General features: G+C 37.2%; 1 protein-coding gene across 5 annotated transcripts in view; it reads right to left on the reverse strand.

Moving 5' to 3' along the window:
- Positions 1-18,777, reverse strand: part of KYNU (kynureninase) — a 217,425-nt gene that overhangs the window by 118,723 nt on the left and 79,925 nt on the right. The window contains exon 1 of one of the 5 annotated variants that reach the window (XM_044242551.1): positions 12,988-13,004. The exons of 1 other annotated variant lie outside the window; for it this stretch is intronic. Coding sequence is in view for 1 of the 4 variants with exons in the window: in XM_044242549.1 (XP_044098484.1) it covers positions 8,838-8,895 (58 nt within the window). In the remaining 3 variants the exon portion in view is untranslated. Of the gene's footprint in view, positions 1-3,215; positions 3,440-8,837; positions 8,990-12,987; positions 13,005-18,777 lie in introns of those variants that run through there. 3 more of the 5 variants (XM_044242549.1, XM_044242550.1, XM_044242552.1) reach the window with 3 other exon arrangements.

Genomic DNA, 18,777 nt, shown 5'->3' on the forward strand with positions numbered 1-18,777 from the left:
TTTAAACGTGGTGTGTGAATATTTCTTCAACACTCTGCTTTTAGTTCTTTTGGATATATACCCACAAATGGGATTGTTGGATCATGCAGTAGTTCTATTTCTAATTTCTTGGGGAACCTCCATTTTTATGTGCATTTCTCTAATGATTAGTGATGTTGAGCATATTTCCATAGGCTTGTTGATTGTCTTTGTCATATAAAATACCAATACTTTTGAAGTGCAGAAAATAGTTATGCTATAGAATATTCCTCAATTTAAGATGATCTGCTATTTCCACATGATTTGACCTAGGTTCTGAATTTTTGGCAAGAATGCTTCATTAGTGACATTAAGACCTTCTCAGGGAATTTCATTAGGAAGCACACCAGGTTAGTTTTTCCCATCATTGGGATAATTTAGTTGCTCAAATTGTCTCTCATTAGCCAGTGGGAGCTCCTTCAACATGGTTCTTATGTCCTTCTGACATGTCATCATCATTTTGTTTTCGAGCACTTGCTTACTTTGTAGCATAAGATGTTCCAGGCTAATCTTGGATTTTTCCAGCATCAGCCCTGCAATCAGCCCTTCCTCCAACGGGCTTTTAGAGAGGAAAATCAAGAAAACAAATCTGTTCTCTAGATAAGCTTATTGCAGCCAAGTATCAATGCCTCCAGTCACACAGTACTGAAAAAGTTATTTAGATTAGTTCTAACTTTTCCCCATTCAGGGTGGTTTTATTACATCTATAAAATACAGTTCAATTTATTGTTTTGGTTTGTTTTAAATTTTAGGATTTGGGGTGCCTGGGGGGCTCAGTGAGTTAAGCCATTGCCTTCAGCTTGAGTCACAATCCCAGGGTCCCAGGATGGAACCCTGCATCAGGCTCTCTGCTCAGTGGGAGGCCTGCTTCCCCCCTCTCTCTGCCTGCTTCTTTGCCTACTTGTGATCTCTCTCTCTGTCAAATAAAAGAATAAAATATTTAAAACAAATAAATAAATAAATTTTAGGATTTGCCCAATCCTTACTGATTTTTCTTTTTTAATGCTTAAAATATTATTTTAACCTTTTAATATTTAATTTTAATTTAATAATTAAAGTGAAAATACTATTTTAATATCTAAATATGTGAATATGTATGTAAGTATATTTACATATATGAATATGTTTATATAATAAATAAATGTGTATGTGTTTATGTATACAAGAATATGTATCTTCAACACAAGAGAATGCTTACCTTATTGTTTAAATATGACGTGATCTATCAGTTTTTCAAAGGGCAAACACCTGAAGTGTTTCAGCTGGACACTACCATTTCCACTGAATGAGGCAAAAAAAGTCAAACTAGTGACCAGAAAATGATTTCACATCTTTAAGGGATTTATGCAAATTTTTGCCCTCTCAATACTCTGAGCACAGAGGCAAAAAGGTCAAACAAATGCTACAAATTTACTCTTAAACAGCTCATTCTGTAAAGTTAGTATAGCTAAGGTAGGATGGAGCAGATAGAAAGAAAAATTTGTGTACCATTTTAAAATGGTAACTATGTTAAGATTCTCACTGGTGGATATCAGCCTTTTATCTGTAGTGTCGTTTGGGAATATCTTCTACCATTCTGTGGGTTGCCTCTTTGTTTTATAGACTGTTTCCTTTTGATCTTGATGAAGTCCCAAAAGTTCATTTTCCCTTTTGTTTCCTTTGCCTTTGGAGACATATCTTGAAAGAAGTTGCTGTGGCTGATGTCAAAGAGGTTACTGCCTATGTTCTCCTCTAGGATTTTGATAGATTCTTGCCTCATGTTGAGGTCTTTTATCCATTTCGAGTTTATCTTTGTATATGATGTAAGAGAATGGTCAAGTAAAGAACTCCTCAAACTCAACACACACAAAGCAGATAATCATGTCAAAAAATGGGCAGAAGACATGAACAGACATGTACTTCTCCAAAGAAGACTTAGAAATGGCTAACAGACACATGAAAAAATGTTCATCATCATTAGCCATTAGGGAGATTCAAATCAAAACCACACTGAGATACCACCTTACACCAGTTAGCATGGCCAAAATTAACAAGACAGTAAACAAGAAGTGTTGGAAAGGATGTGGAGAAAGGGGAACCCTCTTACACTGTTGGTGGGAATGCAAGTTGGTGCTGCCACTTTGGAAAACAGTGTGGAAATTCCTTAAGAAATTAAAAATAGAGCTTCCCTATGACCCCGCAATTGCACTACTGGGTATTTGCCCCAAAGATACAGATGTAGTGAAAAGAAGGGCCATCTGTACCCCAATGTTTATAGCAGCAATGGCCACAGTCACCAAACTGTGGAAAGAGCCAGGAAATAAAATACTAGATTTGGTGTTTAGCACAGCATGATTTGATTGGGTAAAGAGACAGTCTCTAGTGGAATGAGATAGTCTATAAAGTGAAATAAATTTGTAGAAGTAAGAACTCAGGAAAGAGGTGATAAGTATATTCTTCTTAACCCACCACACACACACACACACTTAATCCTGGAGCAAGGAAGGCCTCCTCAGGTTTCATTGACATTTAAAGGAACATGGCAAATCATTTGGCATCTGGGTGGCTTTTCAGGAAGTTTAGATTTTATCTCAGGCTGTACACTTGAACCTCGCTGCTTTTGGCTCTTAGTGAATTTAACTCTTAGAGAACTCCAATTTGACTTTCTGCTTTCATGTGAATTGGGGGAAGAGGAAGTTACAAAAGCAGAAACATGAATTTTACTTCATATATATTCTACTTCAAATCAAATGTGATTCTGCTTTGAGAAATCATAGAAGAAATATTCAGGTCTCGGTTGTTGAAAAAAAAAGGAAAGGTGCTACTCTTTGTTTTGAGTATTAGGGAGAATAAAATCAACGTTTTGCTCTACCTTTACTGTCCTCATGGGACCTTTGGTTTGCATCATTGTGTTCTAACTTCCTTCTGTATTTACTGTGCAATAATTTATTCATAGCATCGATCAATTTACTTATTTATTTTTTAATCTTGTGTGGTCTATTATGTTTTAACACATACTATAAATTCCTCAACACTGGTTAAATGGTAATAGATAAACAAACAAATAAATAGATAGTTAGATAATTGTGATTCTTGGTCCCTTACAAATTCCTCCTCTCTCACTTTGGCTGCCCCTTGATAGCTATTCCGTAATCCACTTGCTCCAGACCTGTTGCCTTGATACAGCATTCTCTAGAACATTTGTTTAAAATACTCACCTTTATGATGCTTCATTTTAAGAAGACTTCAAAAGGTGTTTGAAAAAGTCAGATCTTCATAGCCTTCCCTGTGTTGATCAGAGCACCCCAAGCTATTCTGCATGACAAGAGGGCTTCTTGGTTCGGATGTTGTGGGATCCAAATCAGCCAGGGAGTAGTTTGTAGAGTCGCTACATCTCTTACCCAGTTTACATAGGACCTACCTCCATTAGGAAAGTTTATATATTGTTTGACTTCTAACTTTCAATTAGCTGACACAGAACAAAAGTAATTCCTTGTCATCATTATTAATTATTAATCTCCCTCTTACAATAGTCCTGTATCTTTACTGTGGTTGTAAGAATGAACTTTTGGACTCACTGCCTAACACAGAACGAATGCAATAGTAGGTTAATGTTTTACTAACACGATAGGTAGCTAAGTAGGAGAACCTAAAATTTAAATAAAAAGACACTAATACAGAGCAAAAATCATCAGCAGGAAGAAATATGAAGGAGGAATTATTTCCTACTTTAATTTTACTTGTGTGACTATGAAAATGACAGAATCATCATCTATTGGTGCTTTACAGAAAGCATAAAGCCCTCACTTTGACCAACTACTCTCTGTTCATTCCTTCCATCCCATTTCCACCATCACTGCCTGTCATGACTTACAAAGGGCTCTTTAAGACTTGGCCTGACTTGGAGTTCTCATTTTGGCCCCTTTTCCCAAGGCACATTAATGGCCAGCCATGCTACATTTACTATGAAAATTTGACTGTCGCAACTCTCTCATCCACCTCTGTTTTTCCCCTTATACAGTTACTTCCTTCTGTTTGAAATGTTCTGTTCTCTTTTGATTGTACTTTCCCAAAAACTGTCTCAAGCTTTTCTCTTAAACTCTGTGGCCTTCATTTATACTCCAGTCAGATTTTATTGTCTATTTTATAATGATTCCCATGATATTTTAACTGACTGATTATGTTCCAAGAGAATTAAAGCCTTTTGTAGCTCAGAAGCCTAACAGGTACCCAAGAGATCTAGGGGATTTATCCACCCAGTGTGGTCCAATTCTTTTAGTTGTTGTTGAAACAATAAATCAGCATGGCTTAGAGTGTAGGTCCAAGAGACAAAGGTTTTTTTGTGTTGTAAGATGATTTAGCTAGATCTTTTTGTGTGTAAAGCCAATTGCTGTTGCACTTTCCTCTGTACCACTGACTGTGACTTCTTATGACAATGGCTGATCTATGTACTCTCTCTTCCTGTCTTATGTTTCTTTCCAACACTTAGAGTGGAATGGAGTATAGAGATTGCTCCTCAGTCTATCAGGTTGTCCAGAATTACTGCTCTGGATAAGATATTCTTTATTGTTTCCCATAGAACTATGACACCTGCCTTGGGAGAACTCCATTTAGGGCTAACACGAGATGTATGAGTGTCCTTACTGCCCCCAGACTTCTAAGGTCTGCAGCGTTACTGTATTCAACAGCTATTCTTCATAATCTCTGGTTTAGAATTATAGCTATTACCTGTTTTTTTAAAGGAAGAGTTTTCATCTCCATTTTCTAAGAAGTGTTCTCTTGACTTTAAAGAGAAGAGCAGAATAGTAATGCCTTTTTTTTTTTTTGAGAGAGAGAGAGAGAAAGAGAGAGTGAGTGTGTGCACACACATGCATGCAGGAGGAAGGGGCAGGAAAGGGAGAGAGAGAGAGTCTTCTGCAAGGTCCACAACTGGTATGGAGTCCTACATGGGACTTGATTTCCCTGATTCTGAGATCATGACCTGAGCCGAAATCACGAGTCCAGCACTTAACCGATTGAGCCACCCAGGCGCACCAAGTAATGCCATTAACGTGTCTCATTAACTGCAAGCTATCCTTAAGACTCACTTCCACTTCTACTCATTCCTGAGTCCTGTCTTGGGCAAAGCTCTAATGATCTGCCAATTAGGAAAATCTAAACTGCCTTCTCTGCTGACAGCCTCTACATTGACTGCTCTAGCATTTCTTTTACATTGCAAATCTCTGTTTAAACTCTGTCCTCATTCTCCTTTACCTCTTCTCTTCCTGTCTCACAGCCTTTCCTTTTGTTACTCCTCCAAATACATCTCTTCACTCATGGCTTATGAGATGGGACCTGTGTGTCTATTACTACTGCTTCTTGCATTCTACATCTTGATTATGATACAATCACAGCACAATACAATAAAAGGTACACTCCCTGTTACATTTCTGAGACTTGAACATATCGACATATGGTTTACAGAATGGCGTGTTTTCTGGTAAGAGCTTCTTAATAATCCAAACGCCATAAAAGTACAGCTATATTGGTCATTGAACTATATAAGAGGGTCAGCCCAGTTTGGAAAGCTTGAACATACACACAGTCCCTAAGTCTATAACACTCTGTAATTAACCTGATTAAGTAACTGAAATTTACTGATTAATATAATAAAAGTCAATAGCTGGCCTGAAAGCTGTCAAAAAAGTAGTTATTTCATATATGCATGTGATCTAACAGATCTCCAGAGAATGTGATTATAATTAGATTAATTAAAGTATTCTGAAAGTACATCCAGTGGAATTAGGAAGAGGTAATGATGATTTTGCTTAGGAAATCAAAGAAGGTTCCAGAGAAAAGTCTATACACACATGAAGCCACATCCTTTCTCCCTTGCCTGTGGCTGTCTCTGCTAATGGAATTCACATTTTACTGTTTTCCTCTGTGCCTAGATGTCATCTTTCATCTGCTTAACAGAGTACTCCAGGAGCTAATTTGAAGGGATGAAATATTTTTATCAATCTAGGCTACACATACACAATTTAGGACAGCATGCATCTTATACAGGTCTGAGTTAGATAAGTGAGTATAAAATGCTCCCCAGAACTCCTTGCTGGTAAGGAATCTGGCCAAGAACAGAGATATTGATTGAAAGAGCCAAGAAAAGACACGAGGGTGGGAATTTATCAAATACTAGCAGTTTACTTTATTATCATTTCCTGAGAACTTCTGAAATATTTTCAATGTTTGGAGAATTTGTTTAATAACTAAAAGGAAAAGTTTCTACTGAGAGAAAACTTTATGCACATATTAGAACATTCCAATTGACCCATTGTTTTCCTTATCTATCTGTTTGCCAGTATCTGTAATATAAATTTTAGAAAACATATTTTGCCTCATGACTTTATGAATGATTCTATTTCCTATCAAGACATTCTGGTGTATTTTATTCTTTCCTTTTTAGGTTTCTTCTTCTTCATAAAGAGATCAGATACAACTTAGACTTTGTATTACATGATACCTTTTTCAAAATATTTTGACATGTTGGATGATAAACCACACACTAGGGGCAAGAGTAATGGTGATGAAAGTGTTGCTCTTTTGAAAATACAAATATATGGATCCAATGGATAAAACCGTGCCCAAATGAAGAGATGTGTGTTCCTCCATCATCAGCAGGTCAGCTTACTGTGGAAAGGCAGGTCAGCTTGAAGGGCAGAGTCCACTGCTCACACAGGCTGGAGTGCCCAGCTAATGTGAGTTCAAGTGCAGAGTAATGGCTTCTGATTTCCCAGCTGCATCTCCTCCATTTGTCACTATAGTCTACATTCTAAACTTCCTGTGCCTAGCTTGAGACTTCAGTTCTGGATTAAATATGATACAGAAGAAATCATTCAATTTAAGTGTAGATTAAAATTAAATTCAAAGGGCGCCTGGGTGGCTCAGTGGATTAAACCACTGCCTTCGGCTCAGGTCATGATCTCAGGGTCCTGGGATCGAGTCCCGCATCAGGCTCTCTGCTCAGCAGGGAGCTTGCTTCCCTCTCTTTCTCTCTGCCTGCCTCTTCATCTACTTGTGATTTCTCTCTGTCAAATAAATAAATAAAATCTTAAAAAAATTGTTTAAAATTAAATTTAAAACTAAGTTTATATGTTTATCTAGGTACAACAAAAGTATTAGCTTAATTTGAAAAAGCTTAATAGATAACCAGTATGCATTGAATTCTTGCCAAATGTAAATGCTGTACTAGTGTTTTACATGCATTATCTCATTTAAACTTCAGAGGAAAAAAAGGAGCTAGAGGTACTATTACTATTTCTACTTTATGAAAGAGGGAATTGAAATAGAAGTATAATAGATTCAGCCAACAGAAAAGTAACAAACTAGATAAAGATTAATATCAAGGATATTTAAGGAATTCCTCAAGAAAAAAGAGGGGTGCCTGGGTGGCTCAGTTGGTTAAGCCACTGCCTTTGGCTCAGGTCATGATCCTGGAGTCCTGGGGTTGAGTTTTGCATTGGACTCCCAGCTCCTTAAAGAGTCTGATCTCCCTCTGACCTTCTCCTTTCTAATACTCTCACTCTCTCAAAAAAATAAAATCTTTAAAAAAAACCACACACACAATTTTAAAAAATGGGCAAGGGATTAAAGAATATAAATTCACAAAGAGAAAACCTGAAAAGTACCTACATTTTCAAAAAATATATATCTCTTTTTCTGTTTATATATAAATTAAAAGTATATTTATCTATCTTTATAAATATGTATTTTATATATAATATATTACATAGATTTATGATATATTAATATATTATATATGATTTATATATATTTATATTATAAGTATATTATATATAAATATAAAAGTATATTTTTATAAATATAAAATTTTTATATATAACACTTTCGGATTCAGAGAAGTGTAACTGAAGACATGCTAACATACCTTTATATATCAATCATATTGATAGAAATTAAAAATTTCAGATGACATCCACAGTTGGAGGGAATGAGGAAAAGTAGAAAGTCCTTGACTTCCCATGCTTACGGACTCTCTCTCTCTCTCTCTCTCTCCTTCTCTCTCATAAATAAATAAATAAATATCAGGAAGATGGAAAGAAAGAAGGAAGGGAGGGAGGGAAAGAGCGAGGGAGGAGGGAAAGAGTGAGGGAGGAATGAAGAAAGGAAGAAAGGAATGGTGAGCAGTGCTGAAGTTACAGACATACAAGACTCGGGACCTGGTTGCAGCAAAGACACAGACAAGGTCGGCTCCTGTAGGAGACAGAAGTGCGCCATACAAGCTGGACTAACAGACTATGATTCCTGCTTTGGGAAACGGAGGGGGTGGTTGCAAATAATTCATTTTTCTGCTGGAAATTTGTTAATTTTTTTTTTTTAATTTTAGAATACAGAATTTCTGCCAAAGCATCCAGGATGGATGTATATGTGTGTGTGTATGTGTGTGTGTACATATGTGCATAGGTGTGGGAAATTGTCTGCCATTTCAGTAGTTGTCGTCTTTCTCCAACCTCTTTCATTTTCTTTTTCTTTAACTTCTGTATTTCACATGGCAGACTTCCCAGATACGCATTACAAGCCCCTTGTCAATTTCTTTACATTTTTACTGTTTTAAGATTATGGAACACCAGCCTAATTTTAATAATCACCATGTACTTCAATTCTTCTGATTTTTAAATTAGAGAATTACATAGTTTAGAAACTGAAAGCCTTATTGTTAAAGAATTGAATTCATCTCCAGTTCCCTTTTTGTTTCTATAACAGTCGTCATGGGTTTCCTCCAGATTCAATTTCAAAGCTAGATTCAAATTCAAATCCAAATTCAAATTCATAAAAGAACTTACCAATTTGGTGTTTTTTCATTGCTCTTCTGGTGTCTAGGTGCTGAATTCCCTTGAGCATTTATCTACTCCTGGCTTTATTTGCCTTTATAATTCAGATCACGTTATCGTGGTAACTTGAGGGATGTAACTGGCAGGAAGTGCTTTGAGGCCCACAACTGGGCATTGGTGACGTGGGAGCTGGCAGTGTCTGTCCTTTGCTGAAGTTCCATCAAGAACGCTTTCAACTTCATAGTCTCTGTCGTTGAAAAATTTGCTCTTCTCCAACATGCAGATTAGAGAGTGTCTACTGCTACAACATTCCAACATTTCTCCCAAGACCAGGGAACTCTGAGGACCAGACACTTGTTTAGATGCCAACCTTCTCAGCAGGCCATGGGTTGATTCTCCAGGATCCTCAGTATTGATTTCTCATCCCAGAATTCTCCACACTTGGTCCAGGGGCATCCGTCTGGCTAAGAGAAGCTAAACTTTCTGTGTGCATTTTCTTTTCTTTCTTTTTTTTCCCCCCAGATTCCAGTTTGGGGTTGGGTTTGGGGAGCAAGGGTTCTGCTTTTCTGTCCTCATGTGGGGAAACTTCAGCATGAGTTACTGTTTTGCTTCAACCACTTCCTAGTTTTCTGTTTCAGAACTGCTTATCTGGAAAAGATGCATTCAGTTGGGCTCACCCGTGTGGTAGGCTTATCCGGACAGGGCTTGCCTCAGAAGGTCTCTAGGCCTATGATTTTATTAGAAGAGTAGATGTGATGCATTACAGAGGGAAAGGAGCCCATACCACCACACTTCAAACCAGCTTTGCACAGTAGTAGAGCAGCTATTCAGAACCCAGAGTTTAGATAGTACTACACTTAATTATGCTTACCTTCATTACCTCCCTACCCACCAGTCTGAGACCTTAGCGGTCTGCTCAGCAGTGTTTCATTCAGGAGCAATATTTGAGGATATAACTGAAATTAAGAAGGTAGGATGCTAGCAACATATATTCTGTTATCATTATTTTTAGACTCTCTTTTAAATTATCACATTTTTACTTGATTTTTGTGGAGTTCAAGCTCTTTTACAACAATACTAATACATGGTCTTTCTGGTTTTTGTAGTTATGCTACCCTGATGAATTCAACTATTTTTTTGTTCATCATGGCATAAAGAGACAATTCTGGTATCTCCATTTCCAGATGTATTGGTCTTTCTTCTCTCAAGCCTCTTAGGTTCATTACAAAGGGGGTATTGAAAATATAACCAGTGAAAAAGTACACCATCATGCTTCATTTATCTTCTTCAGAAATAGCTTCAGAAAAAGAACACATACCATTCTATAGCACGTCTCTGTAATTACAGATGCTCACTGTGATCCCAAATTATGCTTTAACTTTAAACTGTGATTGAAGTCAACTTGTTCTTATACAGTTGGGCTTCCTCTTTATTACAAAGTTGTTCATGTAAATGCTCATGTAAATGTTTCTGTTATATTGGCCATTAGTTTCAAAGAAGGACTCTTCAGCATTTATTATATATAATGTCCACGCTATTCTTAATGATAATAATTGTAAGGAGTCCTATAGAAAAGTCTTGATTACCACATCACAACTTGAAATTGTTCAGATATGGCTCTATATAGTAAAGTCCTTTTCAGGAGTATTTTATCTTCTAAAATTCATTATTTAAAGATTATTTGTCTTGAGAACTCATCTTGAATTCTTTGCTCAATTTCCAATTTTGATTTTTCCTGTACTACTCAAAACATACTTAAACACATCTACAGGTAAAATTATAATAACCCTGCATAAAACTGTACAAAGAGAGAAATTACATATAGATGCAGAAAAATTCCAGCTACAGTTTATATAAATCTGTTCCTCAAAAGCCAGATTTGATGTTGCAAACATTGTGGAACATTTCATGGGCTCTCATTAGAGGTAGAAAATGAGTTTCACAATTCAGGAAAATAAAGCACAAATAAATAATCCTTTTGCATCAGTTTTCAATATAGTATTTTCTCTTTAAAGAAAACAATTTACATTTAAAATACATAAGCATCAGATGCACATGCAGAGACATAACTGCACCTGCTTTGTACCCTGAAGAAATGGACAGCATTGTCTTCTAATCTGTATTACAATCTATTATCTAGCTCCTGCATGAAAACTATTTGAGCAATGTTGTCTTAAAAACTAAACTACTGTAATAGAGCTCAAGCAAATGATAGATCTTCAACTCAATATTCAGAGTATGGCTCTCTGTACCAGTGATAGAAATTGATCATCCTAAATCTCCAAAGTCAGAACATATTCAGGAGATAAAAGCCTTAATTTAGCTTTTAAAGAGACATATTTTATTCTGACCAGACAATAATTCTCTGGCATTCTTTGGACACCTATTATGTGCAGAATGTCAACAGACCATCCGTAAGAAACATGATTTCAAAGCTGTCTTAATTGCTGAAATTTTTTTCAACACATTTCATTCTTTGTCCCTTGAATTGTTGCCCCAATGCTGAGTAAATCATGGCATTTCTGATGGCTGAACAGATGGTCTTCTGTTACTTCAGGCTCTGTCTTGGTGATAGCTTCTCTGAAGTGAAATCTCCTCACTATTTCCAGAATATGCCACCTTTAGTCTGTCTTCAGCTTCTCTGATACTTTGGTTCCTGCTTCATACAATACCTTTCATGTTTGTTCCAGAAATCTTATTACAGAAGTCCTACCAAAAAAAATTTTCCTTAACATGTCAGGCCTGATGATTCCACAAGACCTTCATATTTAACTCTTTTTAATGTCACCATTTGCTCTTAAAAATTAAGAATTTAATAAACTGGGAATTTTGGAATATTGAGACAAATATTTAGAAATACTAGAATAAATATTTGATCTCCAAGTTAGGAGATCTAAGGCAAGGCCTATGTCATCCCTTATTTTTATGACCAGCATGGACTGTAGTAGGAGCACCCTGCATCAATGTTGACTGATTAATTGACTCTTTCTTCTATTTGTCATGCTATCTGTCATTCCTATTTCACTCTCTGCACAGGGGTTCACTAGGTTTGTTGCTGCTATCCATCTTTAGAGCTATACTGTACGGGGAGGTTGGGTGCACAAAGGATTTTCTCAGCATTGTATAGCTAGCACTCAAGGTTCTTATACTGAATATTATGTCTAGGCATGGAATGAAATTACATAGCCATAAAGATTTGCTGAGGGATCCACAGGGTTTTGGAAATAAATGACCCAGGGGAGGAAAAATATCTTCCTCTACCAATCTTAGGTTTTCCTGCTGATGGCTCATAAATTAGACTGGCCAAAGACAGATAAATAAGAGGGAAAAAACCCAGAAGTTTATTAAAAGGTTCAGAAGTCTATGTGGCATTTGAGGGTACCCAGAGATGGGTAACTCAAAGATTTGGTTAGAACTGGACTTATGTAATATCTTAACAAAGAAATAATACATTTTTCTAAAAGTGACAGGACAGGAGAAAAGAACCTTAAATCTCAAGGGGCAGCCAATTGTGGAAAGGCAAATATATGGGAAAATAATGGCAGATACAGACTAGTTAGTAAAGCTTGTTCTGCAGAGTCCTTGAGTGCTGGACAGGCTGATAGAGTTGAAACTTATCTCCACTAGGGGTATCTGGTTGGCACAGTTGGTTTAGCATCCAACTCTTGGTTTTGGCTCAGGGTCTTGATCTCAGGGTCAAGAGATCAAGCCACACATCAAGCTCTGTGCTCAGCGTGGAGTCTGCTTATGATTCTCTCCCCCTCTCCCCCTGCTCCTCCTGCTCAGGCTTTTCCTCTCTCCCTAAAATAAAGGAAGAAATCTTTAAAGTTGTCTTCACTGATTAACTTTTGTGCTTTCTGGTAGAGAGGAGGGGGGGAAGAGCTTGTAAATTTATGTCCCGCTTTTAGAGAAATGCCTGCTTGGTGGAGGGGTTGATTTTTCTTGCATATGCTTCTTCTAAATTGTCTTCAGCTCAAAATAATCCTTATGCCAAAGTGGCATATTTTGCTTTGGCATATTCTGCCTTCCTTGACTGATTAAGAACGATGCCTGGAGCATCTACCTGTAAGACACAGTTTAAAGTATCCAAGTTTCTAACATTGAGATAATTCAAAGGTGAGAAGTAAAAAAAAAAAAAAAAAAAAAATCAACATCGGGGCACCTGGGTGGCTCAGTAGTTAAGCATCTGCCTTTAGCTCAGTCATGATGTAAGGGTCCTGGGATTGAGTCCCACACTGGACTCCATGCTCAGCGGGGACTTCTCTTCTCCCTCTCCCTCTGCCTCTCCTCCCAGCTTGTGTGCTCTCTCTCTCTGTCAGAAAAATAAAAAACAAAATCATTTAAAAAATAAATAAAATTAAAAATAAATATATAAATCAACCTAGATAAGTGCCATATAGGCTTTCATTTTTTTTCTGCTTAGATTGACTCTATTCACAAAATCATCCAAGAGAAGTTTAAAAAAAAACATTTCTCGCATTTCAGAAGACTGCTGCCCTACAGAAAGATCGTACACACAGGAATATTCAAGTTGGAAAAAGAAGAGCTAGAATGTCAAAAGCGGTTGGAGGAATTAACAAGAAAATGTTAAGAACTATTTGAGTCATAACAAGAATCTTGAGTCAAGAGGGAGACGCACAGGCAATACATCCAATCAGACCATCAGAAAAAATCTGGCCAATGAATTCCATTTGTTCTTTACTAATAGAAAAAAAATGTGGGTGTTATAGTTCGTGGTTTATAAATATTTAGAGTAATATACGTAGCTGTCTTAGTAGATACGGTTTCACGTATTTTCTAAATTTTCTTTATACAATATCTTAAAAACACTTCAGGTTTTTGCTGCCTATAAATGTCCTGATTCTGTCTGGACACTGATCTTCTATTAGGTTCATATTCTGGTAAACAAAGCAGGAAAAAAACATGAAAGCCACAGACTATACAGAATGCTTTCTTCAAGTTAATTAGCTTTTCCTCAGTATGCTACAAGTTCTACTGTGCTGAGATGACAAATGTGATATGAAAGTAAAGCGAGGGGTGCCTGGGTGGCTCAGTCATTAAGCATCTGCCTTTGGCTGAGGTCATGATCCCGGGGCCCTGGGATCTAGCCCTGCCCTGGACTCCCTGCTCGGTGGGAAGCCTGCTTCTCCTTCTCCCACTCTCCCTGCTTGTGATCCTTCTCTCGCTGTGTCTCTCTCTGCCAAATAATAAATAAAATCTTTTACAAAATGAAAGAAAGAAAGAAAGAGAGAGACAGGAAACCCAAATTATGGTATCCAATAACTTCAGCGAAATCTACAGTCTTAAAACCATCTCCTATTAGTTAACAACTGATCTATTTCAATCAGACTTACCTTTTAACTGTGAGAAATACCCCTCCTCTCTTCTTACACATGCAATGCTCTCCCCACACAAACACAGATGCCATGCTGTCATGCTCTTTCTGTGTTATCTGTTTCTGTTCTCCTTGGATGGCTTCTTTCTTCTCGGGCCATCCATATCCTGACCATCCTTTGGAAGTTGTGTGTGACACCCACTTGACAATACTGATGCCTCTTTTCTCTAATTCTCTTTATTGTTGTCAGTCAATTACATCAAACACAGTCAAGCAGATGAATATAGGACACACTCAGTCAACTTTATGATGATTTATTTCTCTGCAGATGGCATCGTAAATGTAAAAGGTCTGCATATGAGTTTTCAAAAGTATGATACTTGCTACACTGAGTCAGTTGGGTTCTGCCCCTATCAGAATCCTGTCACTTATTAGGACACCAAAGAGACTAATGGTTGTACTTGATGATGACCTCAGATGTCAAAAGAAAAAAAAAGCTCAGAAACCACCAGCATTTCCCTTGAAAACCTGGATGGAGTTGTTGTTAGTGCGTTTTTAAGACGTTTATGATGCTATTTGTTTCAAACTTGTATAATCGTTTGAATTATGAGAAGGGCAAATACAGGGGAAATCATGAAATGGGGAAACCTCTTTATAGGTATCCTCCTTCATTCTATGTCTTCTGCTTCAATTTATACAGTGTTCCCATACTCTTGACTTCCCAATTATGTATGAAACCTAAATACTTTACACACATGTTCACTCACACACACACACACACACACACTACTCACCACACACACACACACACACACACACACACTACTCACAGCCAGGAAGAAAATTTCAATGTGCTCAAGTTGTATTGTGTTTCTACAGGTATGTACACTTTACAGGAGAAGGCAAACACCAACATCTTTGCTGAAATTGGCAAACAGTGTTACCAAATCTTGTCTCCATTTTTAAGTCAATGGCAAAATAAGGGGGGAAAGATCAGAACAAAAGATACATAGAAAGTTTTTCATTATTTTCTTCCATGTTTGGTGAAACATGTCTTTTCCATGATCATGCCAAGCCAACAAATTCTCCCAGATCCACTGATGACTTAAAATACACACACACACACACACACACACACACACACGCACACACATAAATACTGATCCATGACAGGTAAATAGTGAGTGTTTTTATAAATCATAGATGTCTCAGAATGATTTATAAATTTTACTTTTTTAAAGCAAGCTTAGAAATTCTACCTGAAGCAAACTTACATACTACAATATACTTTAAATTTAATCCAGTGGGGTATGGGTCAGTGGAGACATTTATAACAGGTATTTGCATTTTTTATTAACATATAATGTATTATTTGTTTCAGGAGCACAAGTCTGTGAATCATCAGTCTTACATAATTCATGGCACTCACCATAGCACACACCCTCCTCAAAGTCCGTAACCCAGCCACACTATCCCTCTCCCCACAGCCCCCAGCAACACTGTTTTTTTTACCCCTGAGATTAAGAGTCTCTTATGGTTTGTCTCCCTCTTGTTTGATCCCATCTTGTTTCATCCCCCTTCCACTTCCCATGACCCCTCCGTCCTGCCTATCAAATTCCTCATATCAGAGAGATCAATGATAATTGTCTTTCTCTGATTGACTTATTTCGCTTAACATAATACCCTCTAGTTTCATCCATGTCGTTTCAAATGGCAAGATTTTGGGTCTTTTGATGGCTACATAGTATTCCAGTGTGTGTGTCTGTGCGTGTGTGTTTGTGTATACCTATATACCTATATATACCTGCTATAAACATTCAGATGTGCATGCCCCTGATCACTACATTTGTATATTTAGGGTAAATACCCAGTAGTGCAATTGCTGGGTTGTAGGGTAGCTCTATTTTCAACTTTCTGAGGAAACTCTATACTGCTTTCCAGAGTGGCTATACCAGCTTGCATTCCCACCACAGTATAGGAGGGTTCCCTTTTCTCCACATCCTCATCAACATTTGTTGTTTCCTAACTGTTAATTTTAGCCTTTCTGACTGGTGTCAGGTGGTATCTCACTGTGGTTTTGATTTGTATTTCCCTGATGTCGAGTGATGTTGAGCACTGTTTCATCTGCCTGTTGGCCATTTGGTTGTCTTCTTTGCAGAAATATTGGTTCATGTCTTCTGCCCATTTCTTGATCGGATTGTTTGTTCTTTGGGTGTTGAGTTTGGTAAGTTCTTTATAAATTTTTGATACTAGTCCTTTACTGATAAGTCATTTGCAAATATCTTCTCCCATTCTGTCAGCTGTCTTTTGGTTCTGGTGACTGTTTCCATTGCTGGGCCAAAGATTTTGATCTTGATGAAGCCCCAATAGTTTATTTTTTCCCTTGCTTCCCCTTGCCTTTGGTGAGGTTTCTAGGAAGAATTTGCTGTGGCTGAGTTAAAGAGGTTGCTGTCTGTGTTCTCCTCAAGAATTTTGATGGATTCTTGTCTCACATTCAGGTCTTTCATCCATTTTGAGTCTATTTTTGTGTGTGGTGTGAGGAAATGGTCCAGTTCCATTTTTCTGCATGTGGCTATCCAATTTTCCCAACACCATTTGTTGAAGAGACTGTCTTTTTTCCATTGGACATTCTTTCCTGCTTTGTCGAAGATTAGTTTACCATAGGGTTGAGGGTCCATTTTTTGGGTTCCCTATTTTGCACCATTGATATATGTGTCTGTTTTTGCTTTTTAATAAAGCGTGAAATCTAGAATTGTGATGCCACCAACTTTGATTTTCTTTTCAACATTACTTTGGCTATTTGGGGTCTTTTCTGGTTCCATGTAAGTATTAGGATTATTTGTTCCACTTTGAAAAAAATTGATGGTATTTTGATAAGGATGGCATTAAATGTATAGATTGCTTTGGGTAACATAGACATTTTCGCAATATTTGTTCTTCTGATCCATGAGCATGGAACATTTTTCCATATCTTTGTGTCTTCCTCAGTTTCTTTCATGAGTAGTTTATAGTTTTCTGTGTAAAAATTCTTTGCCTCTTTGTTTAGGTTTATTCCTAGGTATCTTATGGTTTGGGGTGCAAGTGTAAGTAGGATCAAGTTTTTAATTTCTCTTCCTTCTGTCTTGCTGTTGGTGTATAGAAATGCAACTGATTTCTATGCATTGATTTTATATCCTGACACTTTACTGAATTCCTATATGAGTTCTAGCAGTTTGGGAGTGGAGTCTTTTGCATTTTCCACATAAAGTATTGTATCATCTGCAAAGAGTGAGAGTTTGACTTCTTTGCTGATTCAGATGCCTTCTATTTCTTTTTGTTGTCTGATTGCTGAGGCTAGGACTTCTAGTACTATGTTGAATAGCAGTGATGATAGTGGATATCCCTGCCATGTTCCTGACCTTAGGGGAAAAGCGCTCAGTTTTTCCCCATTGAAAATTATATTCACTGTAGGTTTTTCATAGATGACCTTGATAATATCGAGGTGTGTACCCTCTATCCCTACACTGTGAAGACTTTTGATCTAGAAAGGATGCTGTACTTTGTCAAATGCTTTTTTCAGCATCTATTGAGAGTATCATATAGTTCTTTTTTTTTTTTTCCTAAGATTTTACTTATTTATTTCACAGACAGAGATTACAAGTAGGCAGAGAGGCAGGCAGAGAGAGAGGGAAGCAGGCTCCCTGCTGAGCAGAGAGCCCAACGTGGGGCTCGATCCCAGGACCCTGAGATCATGACCTGATCCGAAGGCAGAGGCTTTAAACCACTGAGTCACACAGATGCCCCAGTATCATATGGTTCTTGTTCTTTCTTTTATTAATGCATTGTATCACATTGACTGATTTGCATATGTTGAACCAACCTTGCAGCCCTAGAATAAATCCCACTTGGTCATGGTGAATAATCCTTTTAATGTACTGTTAGATCCTATTGGCTAGTATTTTGGTGAAAATTTTCACATCTGTGTTCATCAAGGATATTGGTCTGTAATTCTCTTTTTGGGTGGGATCCTTGTCTGGTTTGGGGATCAAGGTAATGCTGGCCTCATAAAATGAGTTTGGAAGTTTTCCTTCCATTTCTATTTTTTGGAACAGTTTCAGGAGAATAGGTATTAATTCTTCTTTAAATATTTGGTGAAATTCCCCTGGAAAGCCCTTGTTTGTAGGGAGATTTTTGACAACTGCTTCAATCTCCTTCCTGGTGATGGGTCTGTTCAGGTTTTCTATTTCTTCCTGGTTCAGTTATGGTAGTTTATACATCCTAGAAATGCATCCATTTGTTCCATATTATCAAATTTGCTGGCATATAGTTGTTCATAATTTCTTATAATTGTTTGTATTTCTTTGGTGTGGTTGTGATCTCTCCTCTTTCATTCATGATTTTATTTATTTGGGTCCTCTTTTTTTTCTTTTTGATAAATCTGGCCAGGGGGTTATCAATGTATTAATTGTTTCAAAGGGTCAGCCCCTAGTTTCATTGATTTTATTTTATTTATTTATTTTTTACTGTTACTTTGATTTCTATCTCATTGATTTCTGCTCTGATCTTTATTATTTTTTCTCCTGCTGGGTTTAGGTTTTCTTTGCTGTTCTTTCTCCAGCTCCTTTAGGTGTAGGGTTA

Source organism: Neovison vison, chromosome 3 (genome assembly GCF_020171115.1).
Source record: "Neovison vison isolate M4711 chromosome 3, ASM_NN_V1, whole genome shotgun sequence".
Classification (NCBI taxonomy): Eukaryota; Metazoa; Chordata; class Mammalia; order Carnivora; family Mustelidae; genus Neogale; species Neogale vison.